This window comes from Paroedura picta, chromosome 11 (assembly GCF_049243985.1).
Source record: "Paroedura picta isolate Pp20150507F chromosome 11, Ppicta_v3.0, whole genome shotgun sequence".
In the NCBI taxonomy this organism is placed as follows: domain Eukaryota; kingdom Metazoa; phylum Chordata; class Lepidosauria; order Squamata; family Gekkonidae; genus Paroedura; species Paroedura picta.
In genome coordinates, this window is record NC_135379.1 from 35,293,307 (window position 1) to 35,310,125 (window position 16,819).

Genomic DNA, 16,819 nt, shown 5'->3' on the forward strand with positions numbered 1-16,819 from the left:
TTGGATGAATTAATTTTAGAATGAGCTCTTTTCAGGGCATGCTTCACTGCTGTTTCTTTCTGCAATCCACCCATTCTATTATTTCTTTACATCTGATGAAAATCTAAAAACTTTTGGGAGATGATCATTGCCCATGTCGTTCTGTTTGATATGACCAGGCATTCTTGCATAGCTGTACAGACATCTAATTGATTTGAAGGTATCACTTGGCCTGTTACGCGTTTCTTCAGGTCCTGTGAAGATAGGTTTTGGCCAATAATAAAAGTATTTAGCATTGAGACTTGTGGACAAAAGTTAATTGCGGGAGAAAAATATTTTCCCCCTCCCAGTCGTTACGCTTCAAAATTGCAATTTGTAATGAGCAATGACTTTGGTTGTAAGGGAAAAGAAATACTAACAGCCACCTCAAAACAAGAACTAATTATTAACCATTCAGGAATGGGTGTAAAAGGACAGGGAACAATTAATTAAGAAAGAATCAGAAGGAAAATGTAAAGAGACTAGCCTTGAGAAACTTCAACAGTACTTTGACTGTGTGCATTAGACAGCCTAGTGGAGTTTTAACTTCATAAAAATCAATACAAATCCAGATTGAGAAAAGATGGGGAAACAACATGGCAAACACTGCCATATAACTGGTGTCCATGGTGTCATAGTTTTTTATGCTAAAATTGAGAAAATTAATAATGGTCATCCCAAACTTAGATACTATGGAAGCAAGCTTAATTAAAAAAAAAACCTACCTATGAATCTTGTTGTTTGTTTATCTTCATTCTAGTAATTTTGTATGGATAATGTGTTCTAAAACTCTATAAAGTGAAGAATCTACCCCAGACCATCCAATAAAAAATGACCAATGCTGAACAAGAGCAGGGTGACTCCCCTGAGAGGGGGGCACATTTGTAGCAAAAACATACGTGTAGTCTCAGGCACTGTACAGATGTGATAAAAGGCGACAGCACAGCCACATTTAAGCAAACAGAAGATGTACTTTCAACCCACTTGCATTACTGAGACTGTGTGAAAGCAGCCTATAAGGTTTACACCTGACCTTTCCTGCTGAAGGGCAAATTTTCCTTTGCATTCTGGATATTTACCACAACTACGTGTTTGGTCATATCCAACATTAACCGCAGATAAAGATAACTGTAGTGCCTTATTAGCTGGGTATCTGTTTGGATATTATAAGTGAACTAGAGAGTACTTGTGTTAAGCACAAGCTTAGAGTCACGTTCATGTGCTTTATCCTGCCTTCACAACTCTCTTTGCAGTTGAGCATGACAAAGACTTCCTTCTTTCCAGAGCCTTTGATCTAACACCAATTTGTTGAAGCATTTGAATAAGTGTTCAAACCGAAGCTTCTTTTCTTTATAGTAGCTAGGAATCTAAATTATAGGACTTGACGTTACTCACAGCAAAGAAAGGACAGAGGGCTGTGAAGCCAGAAATTCTTTCATTTACACCTCTTTGCATATGTTAAACGAACGATCAGCCAGATATATATTTTTTTAATGGTAAAGTTATCAAAACAGAATTAAGATTCCCCCTGCATTGTCTGCAGAATTCTTTCAAATGGTTTAAAAATGGTAGATGAAAAGTTGTATGAAGAACAGGGGATGGAAAAAAATTATTTGCATCTTTGAAAAAAAGAGTTCCTTTATTCCACTGAAGGGCAGATATGGAGATGAATTATTGCTCCGTTAAAAATATATTCAATGCACTCTAACCTAATTTAGGTAGGGCCAGACCTCTAACCCACTGAACTCGTAAACTGTCACAACCTCCAATTGTGCTATATGCAGCTAACACTTACCCAAAAGGCCATCCACTATTAACTACTCTTCGTTTTTCTTCCTCCTGGGCCTCACGATTTATACCACCAATTAAGACAATAATGAGTGCTCCAGGCTGACCTCCCAGGAGCAAGAATTAATTAAGCACAGTATTTCTTAGTAAGGAATGACACTTTCCCAAACCATTTACGTAGCTGCTCTTTTACCTAATATTACTGTATTTCCATACCAGATTCCCTAACTCATGTAGTGCATCTCTAGCCCAGTCTACTATGAGCCGTAAGTCTCCAAAAAGAGGGCAACAAATAAATGTTAAAATAAATAAATAAATAAAATGTTTTAAGAAGCAACAAACCACTGGCAAAAGCCACTCTACAGATGTCCTCCTTACTTCAGAAGAGAATGACCCTTCACGCTAAGTACCCACTGGTCGGTCTCTGGTTTATTTAAGATCAAAGTGGTCCAGTTGTGCTTTTGACAACTGCTTTTCTTCTGTTCTTCAATGCAGAATCAAGGTAAAACAAGAGGAAAATTGGTATTTGTACATTCTTAAGAAGACTTGACAAACCTCTTCTGTTTCTTCTAGGAAGTTGTTCCCTAGAACTATAAGTATTTTATACTTAGACTATTCCTTAGGGGGGGCAGGGGGGTAGGTGCCCTGGGGTCAAGGTTAGCAGCTGCCAGTGACCCAAAGGAGAGAGAGGATCCTGGCCTATTAGTCCATCAGGTATATATCCCCTTAGAGAGGCATATGAATGTTGACAGTGAATATAAATGTTGTATCCCTTTCCATACAACAGTCCCATTTTTCCTAGGACAGTCCCACCATATGGATCTCTGTCCCAGGGAAGAGTAGAATTCTTCTACTAACATTTCTGATTCTAAATAAGCATCTCTTGGCTTGTTTCTCCACTACAGATTCATAAATTGCCCAACGAGGAAGACTTGTGTACTAAGTTATATATCTCTGAAACCAATATATTTTACCTTCAGCTGATGCTGACATAACTGATGATTATTATATTTTATTTGGGGATTCACAAATGTGAGCCGACAGTATTATTATTATTATTATTATTATTATTATTATTATTATTATTATTATTATTATTATTATTATTATTATTATTATTATTATTATACTGCCCTTCCTGGAGGCTCAAGGCGGTTTACATAAAATGTAGAAAACAATTGATTAGGCTATAAACTTAAAGAACAAAACTAAAACTGCAGGAAGAAGGGGGCTCTTTGCTGAATGAGGTTTAGTTCTGAATAAACCTATAGGATCTTGCTCATGGCATCCAGCATTGTTAAATGTATATGGGGACTACAGCGCTGTATTAAGCACCATGTAGAACCACCTCTTTAATTGTGCTTGTAGTAGACTGTAGAAAGGAAAAGACTGAGCAATACAAAAGTGTTCTATTACTGTCTAAAACTGGAGGTTAGGTACAGACTAGCAGTAGGGAAATAGTGAGAAAATAGCATCTCTTGTCTTACTACATGGCAATTTTTTGACTGCATTGAATTTATACAGTAGTTAACAATAAACAGATGCATTTGGAGGCTACATTATTATGACCAAAAAAGATGCATTTCTCAGAAGCTGTTTGTTGCATTATAGTTTTGACAGTGCATATGAATGTAGTATCAAGTGCCAAGCTTTACCAAAGAATATCTTAGCAGTAAGCACTTCCAGCAATCCCTACAAAATATCCACAAAACTGACAACTGGTTTCAGTGGGGCTGACTTCCAAGGAAGTGTATTTAACAAAGAAAGACAAAAGGAGGATTCATTAGAGGCTTAACTTTTTATTTGTGACAAAGTACTATAGGCAAAAATGCTACAAAATGTAGCTTTGTGTGAAATGGTAACTGAGGAGGGGGAGGAATGAAATTATGAATGGCTTTGTAAAACGTGGCTGCTGTTTAGCACATTGTACACATAAGACTCTTTTATGTGATAGGCATGACACCTTTAATGTGAAATATGTAGAGCATTGTTGCTTTGGACAAAAATTCATTCAAGAAGGTAAATTTCAAACATCCCCTCTCATTCTTCCTTGCCTTCTAAATTGCTAAATTTAGCCATGGATTTTTCTTGCATGATGTAAAGTGATAGTCAAGAGCTCCCTTTGTCTTGAATTGTAATTGGATTATAAACATCCTCTGTGAACCCTAAAGAGTTCTAAATTTAATCCTAATTTTTTGGCACAGGATATTCTTGCATTAATAGGATTACAACATAATAACAATATTTTTTTAAAAAATTACTTAGAACTTGCCCTTCTCCAACAGCTCAGAGCAGGTAACACCATAATAATAAACAATAATAATTCAGTGAAAATACTATCAACATAGACATTAAAGTCATCACATTAAAACTGTCCTAGGTCGCACAGGACCCTGATCTCGCCGGGGAGAGTGTTCCACCAAGCTGGTGCCAGGGCCAAAAAGATCCTGGCCTAGGCCAGTTTATTTATTTATTTAAACATCTTAATTTCCTTTGGGGGACAAATGGGAGGAGGTGGTCCCACAGATACAAAGGTCCCAGACCGTTTAGGACTTTAAAGGTGATCACCAAAACCCTGAACCCAATTTGGTCCTCAATCTGGAGCCAGTGCCACTGGGAGCGCACAGGTCAAATATGCACTCCCAAATTTGCACTTCCAAAGCAGCTTCAATGACAGCCCTGAGTAGAACGAATTTCAATAGTCCAGTTGGAAGGTGACTGTTGCATGGATCACTGTGGCTAGGTCAGATGCTGAGAGGTAAGGTGCTAGTTGCCTTGTCTGGCAAAAATGATAGAATGCCTTGCAAGCAACATTTGTGACTTGTAATTCCATAGATAGAGAGGAGTCCAGAATCACACCCAGACTCCTGACAGTGACTCAAGTTGTTAGTTGGACTCCATCAAGTGCTGGTAGTTGCATTAACTCACCTGGGGCAAGTCAGACAGAGGACTTCTGTTTTAACTGGATTCAGCTTCAGCCAACTCTGCTTGAGCCAGTCCACCATAGCCTCCAGACAATTGGCCAAAGAATTTGGAGGAAATAGACAGATGGCTGCCATCAATAAATACAGCTGGGTATTATCTGCATATTGATGACGAAGCCCAAAGCTCCAGACCAACTGGGTGAGGAGACGCATGTCAATGTTAAATAACATTAGGGAGAGAATCCAGCATACTGCTGGAAGGTTCTCTCCCCTTGCTTCACCCTCTGTCCCAGACTTTGGAGAAAAGATCACAGCCATTTGAGGGCTGTACTTTGTATTCAACTATCTGCTGGGTTAGCAGCTCATGGATGACTGTGTCAAACACTGCTCTTAGGTCTAGTAAAAGCAGCAGTGCTGACCTGCCTGGATCCAGTTGTCTCTGGAGATTGTCCATGAGGGCAACCAATGCCATCTGTATACCATGGTTAGGTCGGAAGTCAGACTGAAATGGATCAAGAGCCAACATTTCATCCAGAAAATTCTATATCTGTTCATCAACTGTCTGCTCAACCACATTACCCAGAAATAGCAAATGCAAGACTGGCTGGTAGTTAGCTGGATTGGATTAATCCAGATTTTGTTGTTGTTGTTTTCAAAAGTGGCCTTGTTTAATCTCTCTGTGAATATTACTGAAACTAGGGACAAGTTTATAATCTCCCACCAAGCTTTCAATTGAGGCCAATGAAACAACTTCCCACCACCAAGTGAACCCAGCAGAGGCACAGGACAACTCCTGATCTGGCAGTGCTGCAGGAAAATTGATTTACAGTTGTGCTGTAATAATGTTATAATGTTATAATGTTTATAATGTATAATAATGTTATAATGCTTAGTGTTAGAAATATTAGAAGTTCATATAAGTTCTTCCACTGTTAAAATTGTTATCAGTTCATAATCATGATGTTCACAGTATTGTGTGACAAATCTTCATTGTAAACTGCCCCGAGCTGCAAGGAAGGGCAGTATATAAATGTAATAAAATAAAATAAGAGAGGGATCTTGACCTCCTCACTGCCAGCCTTCACTAGCAATGAAGGACCCGGGTCACGGGGGCGCATGGTAGGTTGAACAGCAGCCAGAGTCAAGAAGAGTGGATTGAAGCAGTCCAAAACCAGACCCTGAGATGGCCAAAGGGCCTCTAGTTCCCTAACTGCATCCAAATTGGTGGCCAGATCATGCTGGGGTGACGAGATTTCCCCTGCAAAATAACTTGCAAAAGCCTCATAGCGAATGTCCAACTGGAAATTTAGGATGGTCATATAACCAGGGATGTCAAAGACCAAACTATTTTAAATACTTGTGCTAGGAGCAAACTAGCAGAGGCAGTAGATGCTGCAAATTCTTTTTGCAGCCTTTGTTGCCATCTCATAAGTATTCATAAGCGTTTTTATAAGATGTTCTTGAACCTTCCTCACAATTTCTTTTTATCAAACATGCTATATATCTCAGTTCCTGTTTCCTCTTGCTCAGCTCTGGAGCTGGTTTGGAACAGGAGCAGCGTGGGCATTGGGGACCAATCTTGTTGATGGCTTCAGTAAAACGCCTATGCCAATCTTCCAGCATCTCACCTATCTAGTTGTGTGTGTGTGTGTGTGTTGGGGAGGGGGGTTATTGGAGCCTGCAGAGAATTCCAGAAGCCCATTGGATCCATCAGCCTCTTTGGGTGAACATAAATCTACTCTCCGCCTATGCAGGAGGGAAGTGGTTTACTGATTCGAGCCTCAGGGCAAAATGGTCCACCCATGGCACTTTTGTAGATTGTACTGTGCCAATTGGTCTCCTTGCCCCAAAGATTAAGTCCAGGTTGTGGCCAGTTTTATATGTGGGACCAGTTGCAAAGTTGCTAGCAGCTGAGCTTCTCTGCATTGAAATCTCCCAGGACCATCAACCTGGCGAACTGCAAGGCCCACCCAGTCACCAGCTCCAGGGAATTGGGAAGAGCTTCTTCTGGTGTGATAGGCAGACAGGTGGCCAAACTCTCCACGGTGTCCCACACCAGAACCCCACGCTCAGTGCCTCGAATTGTTGAACCAGGGAGTGCCCTGAAAAAGAAAGTCTCTTGAATCAGTGTCACAACTCCCCCCCCCCCTCCAAAAAAAAACCTTTTCTGTAGAATTGGTGGAGGATTGAGAACCTGGGTAGAGCCAGTTCTTTCAGGTCTCCAGTCTTGTCCTCTCTCATCCAGGACTCAAGTCATGGAAGCCAGGTCCATATTTTGCTCTGAGAGAAAACTCAGTAGAGCTGAAGTCTTACTATTTATGGACCTGGCATTACACAAAACAATGTTGGGGAAAGGCAGTTTCTCCTAAGCCCACCACTTTTGTGTCTTGGGATGGGACAAATATTAGAAGGGATGCGAGTACCCCTTTGTTTACAGTATCTTCTCATACCACCATATCACATCCCCCATCACAGGGATCCCCAGTCCCTCCCTGCTAGTCATTCACCTTTTTCTTTGATTCTGTGAAGGCAAAGGGGTGGCAGGTTACAGTAGATGAGTGATTGGGATGTGAGTGTCCTGCATTGTGAAGGGGGTTGGACTAGATGACCCATGAGGTCCCTTCCAACTCTATTATTCTATGATTCAAACAAATACAAGGGCAAGATAATAGCAGTTGTCTGGACAACTTTCATGAGTCAGGTGTCTTTTTCTTCTTCAGCAGAGGTTGGTTCCCCATCCAACAGCTGGACTAGTTGTTTACTTATACTTTAGATAAAATCATATTGACATTCTGCATGCCACATGGCTTGGATATCTGTGGCATTTTCTCCTAACCTGGACCTGACTAAAGTCTCACACAGAGTTGTTTTATAAAGTACATTTCATTTCAACAAACACAGGATGTTTCATTAAGTCGGAATATAGGATGACGTATTAAAAATACATGTCAGAGACAAAAAGTAAAAAGAAAGAAATATTTTCCACGTCAGGCAATCTCCCCCCCCCCCCCAAATATAGAATGCCTGTACCTGTGGACTTTAAATCTGGGTATCTTGCCAAAACAATATCTGCCTCCAGAGAGAAAGAACTGTGTGCTACAGCATAGATTTGTCAACCATTTTCATATTGTTTGCTGTCAAGTTCCGTAGGGTTTGTATTGGCTTAAAAATGGCTTAGAATTTTGAGCAAAAGGGCATTTGGCTTAGCATCATAATGGACTTGATATCCACAATGACTTCCTTTGTACCCAGATGGCATTCTGAAGTCCTTTGTGATACTGGTTATTAAATCTGTTCAGATCTTCTTTAAGCAACCTATCCGTGAATTAAACCCTTTCATGTTTGACATCGTAATAGACAAGCATTACAAAAGTAAATAGCAACAAGGTTGGCTTCTTTCTTTCATTCGTCCTCTTTTGGCATTGTGTTAAAGTAACATTGTCTAAATGGGTTATTTTGGCTTTAAATAATGGACCTAGTAACTGGCTTTATTTGCTCCTGGGGTACATGTGGTTTCACATACCATTCTCCACTTTCAATGGAGCAGATAAGGTAACAACACAATTAAAAGTGAAAAATAATCCTCCTGCTTTGCCAGTGGTGAATGCTCAGAGAACACACACTGATACAATAGATTTTGAATAATTTATGCCAGGCCTTTTCCCCCCCTCCTTGCAATCTGTAAATGAGGACACCTAATGCGACATGGCCAGGATGATACTCTATCCATCTCCTCTTAAGATAAGAAGGGGCGGGGGGGGGGGAAGGGAAGCAGTGTTTCAGGGAAAACCTAGCATAATTTTAAAGCTGGAGTAAGGAGGGAATATTAGAAACCACTGTAAGACCACCAAGATTTGCATTTGCAAACTGAGAAAAGCAAAGTCGGCATCTAAAATACGAAATTACATCAGCTTTCGAGCTCCTCCTTCATTGTATTTTTTTTTTAATTCACTAAATTAAAACTGCAGCTTCTGCATTCCTTCCATGAACTGTTAGCATGGAGGCTGCTAGAACAAAGCTCTCTACAGTCCTGGTTCTTCTGCAGGCTATATTGAAAAGACAAACAGGGGAAAGGAAGAGATGCAATTTTGAACATATTGCTGTAACGCTGTATTATATTTTTGCATGGCAAGGATAATATCGTTCCTGCGTATTTTTGTCACTGAAGCTCCTGTGCTCCTATCTCAGAGAATTTATGTGGGCGCCGTAGTGCCCATTAACACTAATGAGAATTGTTCATGTAAATTCCTTATGCCTCACAGGCATAATACATCCCTTGTAAGAGTACTCAACACTAATAAATAGAGCAAAATGTGGGCAAATGGGTTCTTAAAAAAATAACTTATGTGACTTTATACCCCCGCCAGCTATTAATTTAAAGACATTATGTCATTACTATTATTGTTATTACAGATAATAAATTATATTCTCCATCTTTGTAAGTGCAGTTTTCTTGGAAGAGAATGCCAAATATGCAAGGCAAGGTTGAAACCCAGACTGTTGTGAAAATGCCATTTAAGAAATTTTAGCTTATAACTCTCCCTTCATTCTGTTGATATCTCAAAAGATGGGGTGTTTTCAATTCCATGTAAATTCTCCATAAGCACTAACCAAGGAGAACAAGGACCATGCTGGGACCTACTTGAGAGGCACGGGTTCAACTTCGTTGTCTGCCAGGAAGCTCTACAGGTGGGCTTTTGTCATGGCTCTGCCAGGCTCAGCTGAAGACTGTTGAGATGCAGAATCAGAGGTGGGAATATTTGCAGGACCCAACCTGGAACCTGAGGCTGCACCTGCAGGATCAGGACCCAAGCCTCCCAAAGTTTCTGGAGGACCAGGCTCAGAGGCTCGGGATGTCCAGAGACACAACTGAGCCCAAGTGCTGAGGTCCCCCAGTCCCGTGGCACCAGGCCAGACACAGAAGTCCTAACAGGATATGACTTACCCCCTCACCTCCTGAGCCCCATGAGCATCAAAGGAGAAGGGTGTGTGCCAGCTAGCAGGCATAGAGATGAATCAGCAAGCTGGCAGCTCAGGGTCACGCTAACCTCAGCTCCAGTGCAGAGTACTTACAAAGACCCTGGCTGAGACACAACCCAACTGCAAGACGTTGGCACTGACAGGTGGGGCCGCTGGTTTGAAAAGGTGCTGGAGACAGAACTATGGTGTGGCAGCAATATTGTGTTTACACTCCAGTGCCGATGACCGTGTACCTGTGTTCAGTGTTCCTGTCTTGACCTTGACTCATGATTCTGGATTTGTCTGCTGTTTGGCCCTTAGGATTTGATTGTTGGTGCTCTTTTGGGACTTTTAGCTTTGACCTGCACTGTGCTTAGACTTCGGCTTGTGTGCATGTCTATGATAGCTGGGACCACTCTCATAGAGTGGGTATGAGTATAAAAATAGAAAGAAAAAAAGATGTAGGCTGCTTTCAGCTCCTTGAAGGAAAGTTATGATGCAAATCAACAAGCTGCTAGGGTGTAAAACTTTGCTTTTCAATGCTAGATCAGTCACAGGTAAAACATTTAAATCTGGCTGAGAAGGCTGATTTAGCATATATCACTGAGGCCTGTTTAGAGGAGAGGGGGTTCAACTTTCTTAACTATGAAGGGAGTAGAGGAAGTCACATTTCACTGGACAATTCTTGTATCTGCTGTAGTGGTGTGTTGGATCCAGCCCCATAGCTTGAAAAATTGTCTCTCAGTTCTTTGAAAAAACAAGTATTTGTTTCTGTTGATTAATGAAGTAGTGGGTATTTTAAAATAAACATTTTATACTTGCTAACCTATATAAGGAAAATTATTTTGTCGCGTATTAAGCAGATGGACACATACAAATCTCCCTCCGTTGCCAATGGATCATTGAGTCCTGATGCTTTCCGTGGTTGGAAATTCAGGATCTTCCTGTAAATGAGAGGACTCTTCTCATTTTCCCTCCTTGAGCAATTGTAATTAAACCCTCAGTGGAAAGGATTGCTAGGCCTGGTAGCCTAACAAGATGACTGTCAAACAGGTGACCTATACATACAAGTCAAGTGGCTACAATATCCTTCTCGTAACGATTATATTGTAGGTTTGGTTTCCCTTGTTCTGTGGATTAGGTGGCATTTTTTTAAAAAATACATTGTTTTGATTCTCTATGATACGACCAAGAACATGGATTTGGATCCAGAGCCTTTTCTGTGACCTGAAGGACACATCTTTGTGAACAAGAGATTCAGTGTACAATTTCTGTTGATTCTCCCTAGATGCAGCTTCCCATGCCATATCACTTGACTCTCAGGAATGATTGGGGAGGTGTTGTGGTTGAAGCAGGTTAAGTGGGAAGCCCTATTGCATGAGCAGAGCTCTACTCAAACTTCTTTGAATCCTAGCTGTGTTTTTTCTCAGTACCTTTAGAAAGGCATAAAGAAATCAGTTCGGAAAGTTTTGAACAGAGTTCTGGTTTAGTATGGGGGGGGGGTAGTGCTATCGTTTGTTTAATCTAGAAAACATTATTTTTGATCTTGCAAGCAACCATTTTGGATTTCATGAAAGGTTAAAATTAACCTTCAGTTGACAAAGCATGGGACAAACCTAGGGTAGATGAAACTAGGGGGCAAAGCTTGCTTTAACATGGGCTAGGAGCCAGCTGCCCCCCCCTCCCAGTGCTCGGCATGGGAAGAAAGGGAGAGCAGGTGGAGGAAGAAGTTGCAAGCGCCACTCAAAAAGCAGAGCAAGAGCTGGCAGCCAGGTTCGGCGCAGGAGGACAGAGAGATTGAGGTGGAGGGTGGGTCGGTGAAGGCCATTTTAAAAATGGGGGGGGGAATGCCAGTGAGACCAGGGGAGGGAGGCAGGGTGCAGTCTGCCATCCTCCACCCCTCCCATGGTGGGTAGGAGAGCATGGAGACTGGTGGGATGGGCTCGGAGAACCTATCTGGCCTCCGCTCTCTCCTGCGGCAGCACACTCAGCCCCCACTGCCTGTGGTGGTGGCAAGGAGTGGGTAAGAGTTGCAGAGGCAGGTTGGAGGATGGGCGCTCAGCCCCTGCTGCTCATGTCATTGGCAAGGAATGGAGGGAGAGGAGTGGGGGCAGCTTGGAGTGCAGCTGCTCAGCCGCCATTACCCCTGGCTGTGGCCAGGAGTGAGGTTAGAGCACTGGGGGTGGGTTGCAGTGCACATAATCAGCGTTTATTGGCCCCATCATTAGCCAGGAGCAGGGGAAAAACAGCAGGGCTGGCTCGGAGGAGTGTCACCCAGCCCGCTGCTGCCCTCGTGGCAGCCTGAGCGGTGCTTTGGGCCACTGCCCTGGCATTTCAGTCCCGTTAGGGGAGATGCAATCCTTGGTGCAGCCCACCGCCCAACCCTTCTGGCCATCCTCCCCACATTTGGTTTTTATACTGCCCCTTCCTGCAATAAGGTTCAAGGCTGTTTACAGTAATAAAATACAATAAGAAAATGAAATTTAAAACCAATTAAAAATCTTAATATACGTGAGTTCCCTATCATCTGCTGGCTACCCAGCAGTTTCTGTGAATTTAGGCAGATTGTAAGTGGGTGGGCAGAAGGGACTGTGTCAGTACTTGGCTCTTGTGGCCCTTTGTTCATGTCCAGGGAAATCACCACTTGGTGGTTGGGAGATAAACTTCCACCAGGCCAGACTGGCCAGGGATTCTGGTTTTTGTTTTTTGTTTTTTGTTTTTTTTGGGGGGGGTGGCATCATCTAGGCATGGTCACTGTGGGTGTGCAGTTAATTGTAAATTTCCTGCGTCCTGCAGGGGGTTTGACTAGATGATCCTGGAGGTCACAACTCTATGATTCTACCTGGATTAGAGATGGAAAAAATGTGAGAAGAGGGAGGGGAAGCTGAGGAGAAGGAGGGGAGGCCCCTCTAATTTCAGTCTACCATGGCCTCAGTCATGTAATTCTGGCGGAAGAGTGCCATTTTGCAGACCCTGAAATGCACTCCTCATGTGGAGGGCTGATTACGTAGAAGCCTCACCATTTGAAAAGGCATCCATATGATTAGCAGTAGCGGGCCCAATCCAGGTAAACTCTCCACTTTGTGCATGATAGAATGGCTCTTACTGTACTGGCTGCCCATTTGTTTCTGGGAACAATACAAAGTGTTATTTCTTTCCTTTAAAGTCCAGAATGGCTTGAGGGCCAGGGTTCATGAAGAACCACCTCCTCCCATATTGTCCAGCCTGCCCGTTAAGATCTGCCTTTTGAGTCAAGTGGCAACCAGAGATGGGGCTTTCTCAGAAGTAGCACCTCACCTAGGAATACATTTCCCCTTGTTGCTTATCTGGCATGTAGGTTGCTTCCTTTTAAGGTCCAGCCTTCTAATTAAAGGGATGATATTTTAGTCTGGAATCTGTCATTTTAAATTGTCAGTAGTCTGTTTTTATGAGCTTATATGTTTATGCCGGGTTTAGTTTTTTAATGCTGGGTTTTAATTTTTTGTTTTTACTATTATTTTGCATTTTGTAAACTGCCTGAACCAGGTTCCTGGAGAAGCAACATAAAACATTTTCTAAATAAAAAAATTCAGTACTTATGTCCTGCCACTGCAGAGTCTGCACCAATTATATGCATGAACCTGGGTTCGTCCAGTATTTTTGAATGCTTGTTTTGTGTATTAGATGACTCTATCCTGCAAGAAAACCACAGTATTTTTTAGTTAAACTCCTATTTCTCATGCTGTAAAGAAGTGTTAGATGTTATTTCATAACGACCCTGAAGGTTATCAAAACCTAGTCATAATGTTACATCTCTTTCAATCACAAGAGGGAACAGTTGGCAATCTGATGAGAGGTTTCATTTCATTCCTTTTTTTTCTGCTTGATTGCAGGGTTTTTTCCGCAGAAGCATTCAGAAGAACATGGTTTATACATGTCACCGAGATAAGAACTGCGTTATTAATAAAGTCACAAGGAATCGCTGCCAGTACTGCAGACTACAGAAGTGCTTTGAAGTGGGAATGTCCAAAGAATGTGAGTTGACAATCTCTGTAGCTTTATATGGATATGTATATACCGAGATGGTTAAATTCCCTTGTCCTCCCCAATGCGATGGATGGATGGAGCTGAACATGTTTTCTAACAGTTGAACAGCAGTTTTATTGCATCTGCATAGAAAGTCTTCTTCTATCACATAGAGCAGTGTTCTTCATCTTTTCCATAGCCACCACCAACCTTTAACTCTTTGCCCAATGACAACATGAAATCCGTGTACAAGCATGTGACAGGAAATGACACAACATCGGAGTCAAGTGACAAGAAGAGGAGCCAGATTTATGGCCATGTTGTTGAGGGAAGTGTTCTACTCTGGCAGCATGCACTGAGTAATGATGGATAGACTGGTCAGAATGGGAATGGCTAGGGTAGTGACCAGGGAATGGCCAGAGTGGTGGGAAAGACAAAGGGCAAGGGGAGAGCTTTTACACATGCATGGAGCATTGGTGGACCAACTGAAACAGATGTGGACTCTCAAACAGCCTGGCAAAGGGACGAGATGAGGTTTTTATCAGTCTTCTGCTGAGTCACCTCATCTCCTTTTGTTTTGTTTTTTTGGCTCAGATAGGCCAGAGGCATAGTGCCTTTGTTATCTGCATCTGTGCGCTAGAATAGACCTTTCCAAAAGTAGCAGAAGGAGTTGTCACTTGATCAGGGCTTATGACAGGTCAGAGCCCTCAACTCTTAGATGTGTTGAATCCCCGTTAAGATTCTCAACAACTCATGCAGATTAGATAGCATGCCAAAAGTTGTTTATTTCAGTTTCACACCATACAGACATGTGGGTTTGTTCTTATTGAAATTACTGTACTTTCAGTATTTACATGTTAGGATTGAGATGCTGATCTAGCTGCAGAGTATGCTTCTATGGAGATGTTCTCAGCAAATGTCTCTGAAGTTTCTATGCTGCAGCTTTAAAATGCAGTTTTCATGTTCCTGGATGGAAGATAAATTCATTGATAATAGACAAGAGAAGGCAAGCTAGGAAAGACATCTCTGTACAGGGATGAATGGTGAAATTGGTGGACATCTGCAAAACCCAAATGGAAAAAGACAGTGTTGGGAAAAGATCTCTATTAGTAAAGATTGGTGAACCAGCAAATCAACACAGACAAGGATACAGGAAGACTGGCAGGGTAACCTGGAATGATGTGTGTGTGTCTTGGGTGTGCACTGCAGACTGTTTCTCTGAACAGCCTTGTCTTCCTCAATAGAAACAGCCTGAAAGAATCCTAAACAAATCTCATGTTATTCAATGAGACTTACTTTCAGGAAGGGCTTTAAGGATTGCACCTGCAGTGCATGTTCCCTCTTTCTTTCTCTAATCTAGCGTTATAACAGCAGATGCTGGGGTAAGCATGCAGTTGCCTAGCAAGGAGCATTTCTAAAGATTTTATGTATCCCTGTTTGTGCTTGTGAACATCGTAAGTCATGCACACCTCCCGTACCTGGCAATAGGTTAGACGGAGACGATTTTGCAACAAATTTTGACTTCATTTTGCTCTGGAATGTGTCCTGCTAGGTTCTTGTTCCTCTGTTGACTGTAAGAGGTGAGTTTTCTAACCAAACTGTAATGTACACCAGAGAACTAATCTAAGCATCTGTGTTTCTTCAATTAGCTGAAACTTCACAGTGAGAATGCAGTACTGTGAACTATAGATGTAAAAGCGAAACAGATTGTGAAGCTGGTCTTGTGTTTACAAGCTGCAGAAGGCGTCTGAAAAGCAAGATGCCCTGTGTGTAATAAGATCTTGGTTGCACCTGCATTAAGAAATGTATGACAGGCTTTGCCTGTGGGGCAGCAAGAGACAACAGCAACTGCTTGTATAAATTGCCTTGTTACTGCACTGTAGCAACCTCACAGTAGAGTATGGAATGGGGTGCGTCAGCATAGAGTTTGTATAAAATATTCAGCTGATAATTTTTCAGTGGCACGGAAGGAGAGTCATAAAAGTTCAGGTATCGATAGCTTGCAGGTGCAATAAGGATAAAGGATCCCCTGTTATTACTAACAAACGTGCAACTTAAAATGGTTGTCCATTTATTTAGTCCCATCCGCTCCACCTAGACCAATAAAAATCAAATTGAGCTGCATCTTAAAAGCATGTTTTGTTTTTGGGTTGGAGTTGCTAATGTCTCAATATAACAAAAGAAAGTGGCCCAGAAAGAGCTATAAATGCACCTGTTGCAATCGATTCGTGAAGTGGGTGAGCTGAGGGATTTATATATTTAAAAAAAACTTTCATTTTTATCCTTGAGTACAATACAATACAAACATTAGGAAGTAGACACTACACAGGTTTTTGTGGAAAGCTTGAAGAACAAATCCCCCCCCCCCCAATAACTCGCTTTCATTTTTTTTAATAGTCCTAGTGTTTTTTTTGTTGCTGGACTTCCTGTAGCTGGGGTTGCCAACAGGCCTGGAGAAAAATGTCCCATTTCTTCCCTCTTTTTCTTTGCCAGTGTCTTAAACTGCTGTTCCTTCACACACGAACACATCCCTGACTCCTCCCTTCATCTAGGAAAGGGTCTTCTCCAAGCCTTGAGGACTGCTTGCACAGAGCCGTTTCCTAACTGTTAAGACACACTGAGGTAATTACAGTACTGTAAGAAATATTTTGTGTCTTGGCCTCTGGCTTCCCCTAGGCATGCCACTGTAGACCAAACTCATACACTAGTCTTGTTCACAGTAAACCCATCTCCAAGCTTGTAACATCATCTTTTAAGATTTTTGAACACATATAGGATTGCCAGAAGGCATGGGGGAAGTGCCCTGTCCCTTTAATAGAAGCTTAATATGTGGAAATGGCCAGGGGAAGGATTTCACAGCATAGAGGTAAATCACAATGGTAAGCAACCTTCTATTAAGCCTCTATTAAAGAAGCAAGACTTTCCCCCCTCCAGTTGTTGGCAACTCTGTTTAAGTGGGGAAACCCATATTTTTATTCCAACTCAGTCATTGGACTGAACATCCAGCTTTGACGCCATTTTGGATCTGATAACTAGGGGTGTGCAGTTTTTGTTTTTTACCGGTATTTTTTTATTGGTGTATATTGGAATTGGAACAAAAAAACTGGGATTCTACTGATCTGGAA

General features: G+C 41.8%; 1 protein-coding gene across 6 annotated transcripts in view; it reads left to right on the plus strand.

Annotated features, from left to right (window-relative positions):
- RARB (retinoic acid receptor beta) overlaps nucleotides 1-16,819 on the plus strand; it is a 360,509-nt gene that overhangs the window by 295,161 nt on the left and 48,529 nt on the right. For all 6 annotated transcript variants that reach the window (XM_077302859.1, XM_077302860.1, XM_077302861.1 and 3 more), the window contains one exon: nucleotides 13,562-13,703. In XM_077302859.1, the coding sequence (XP_077158974.1) occupies nucleotides 13,562-13,703 (142 nt within the window). The remainder of the gene's footprint in view (nucleotides 1-13,561; nucleotides 13,704-16,819) is intronic.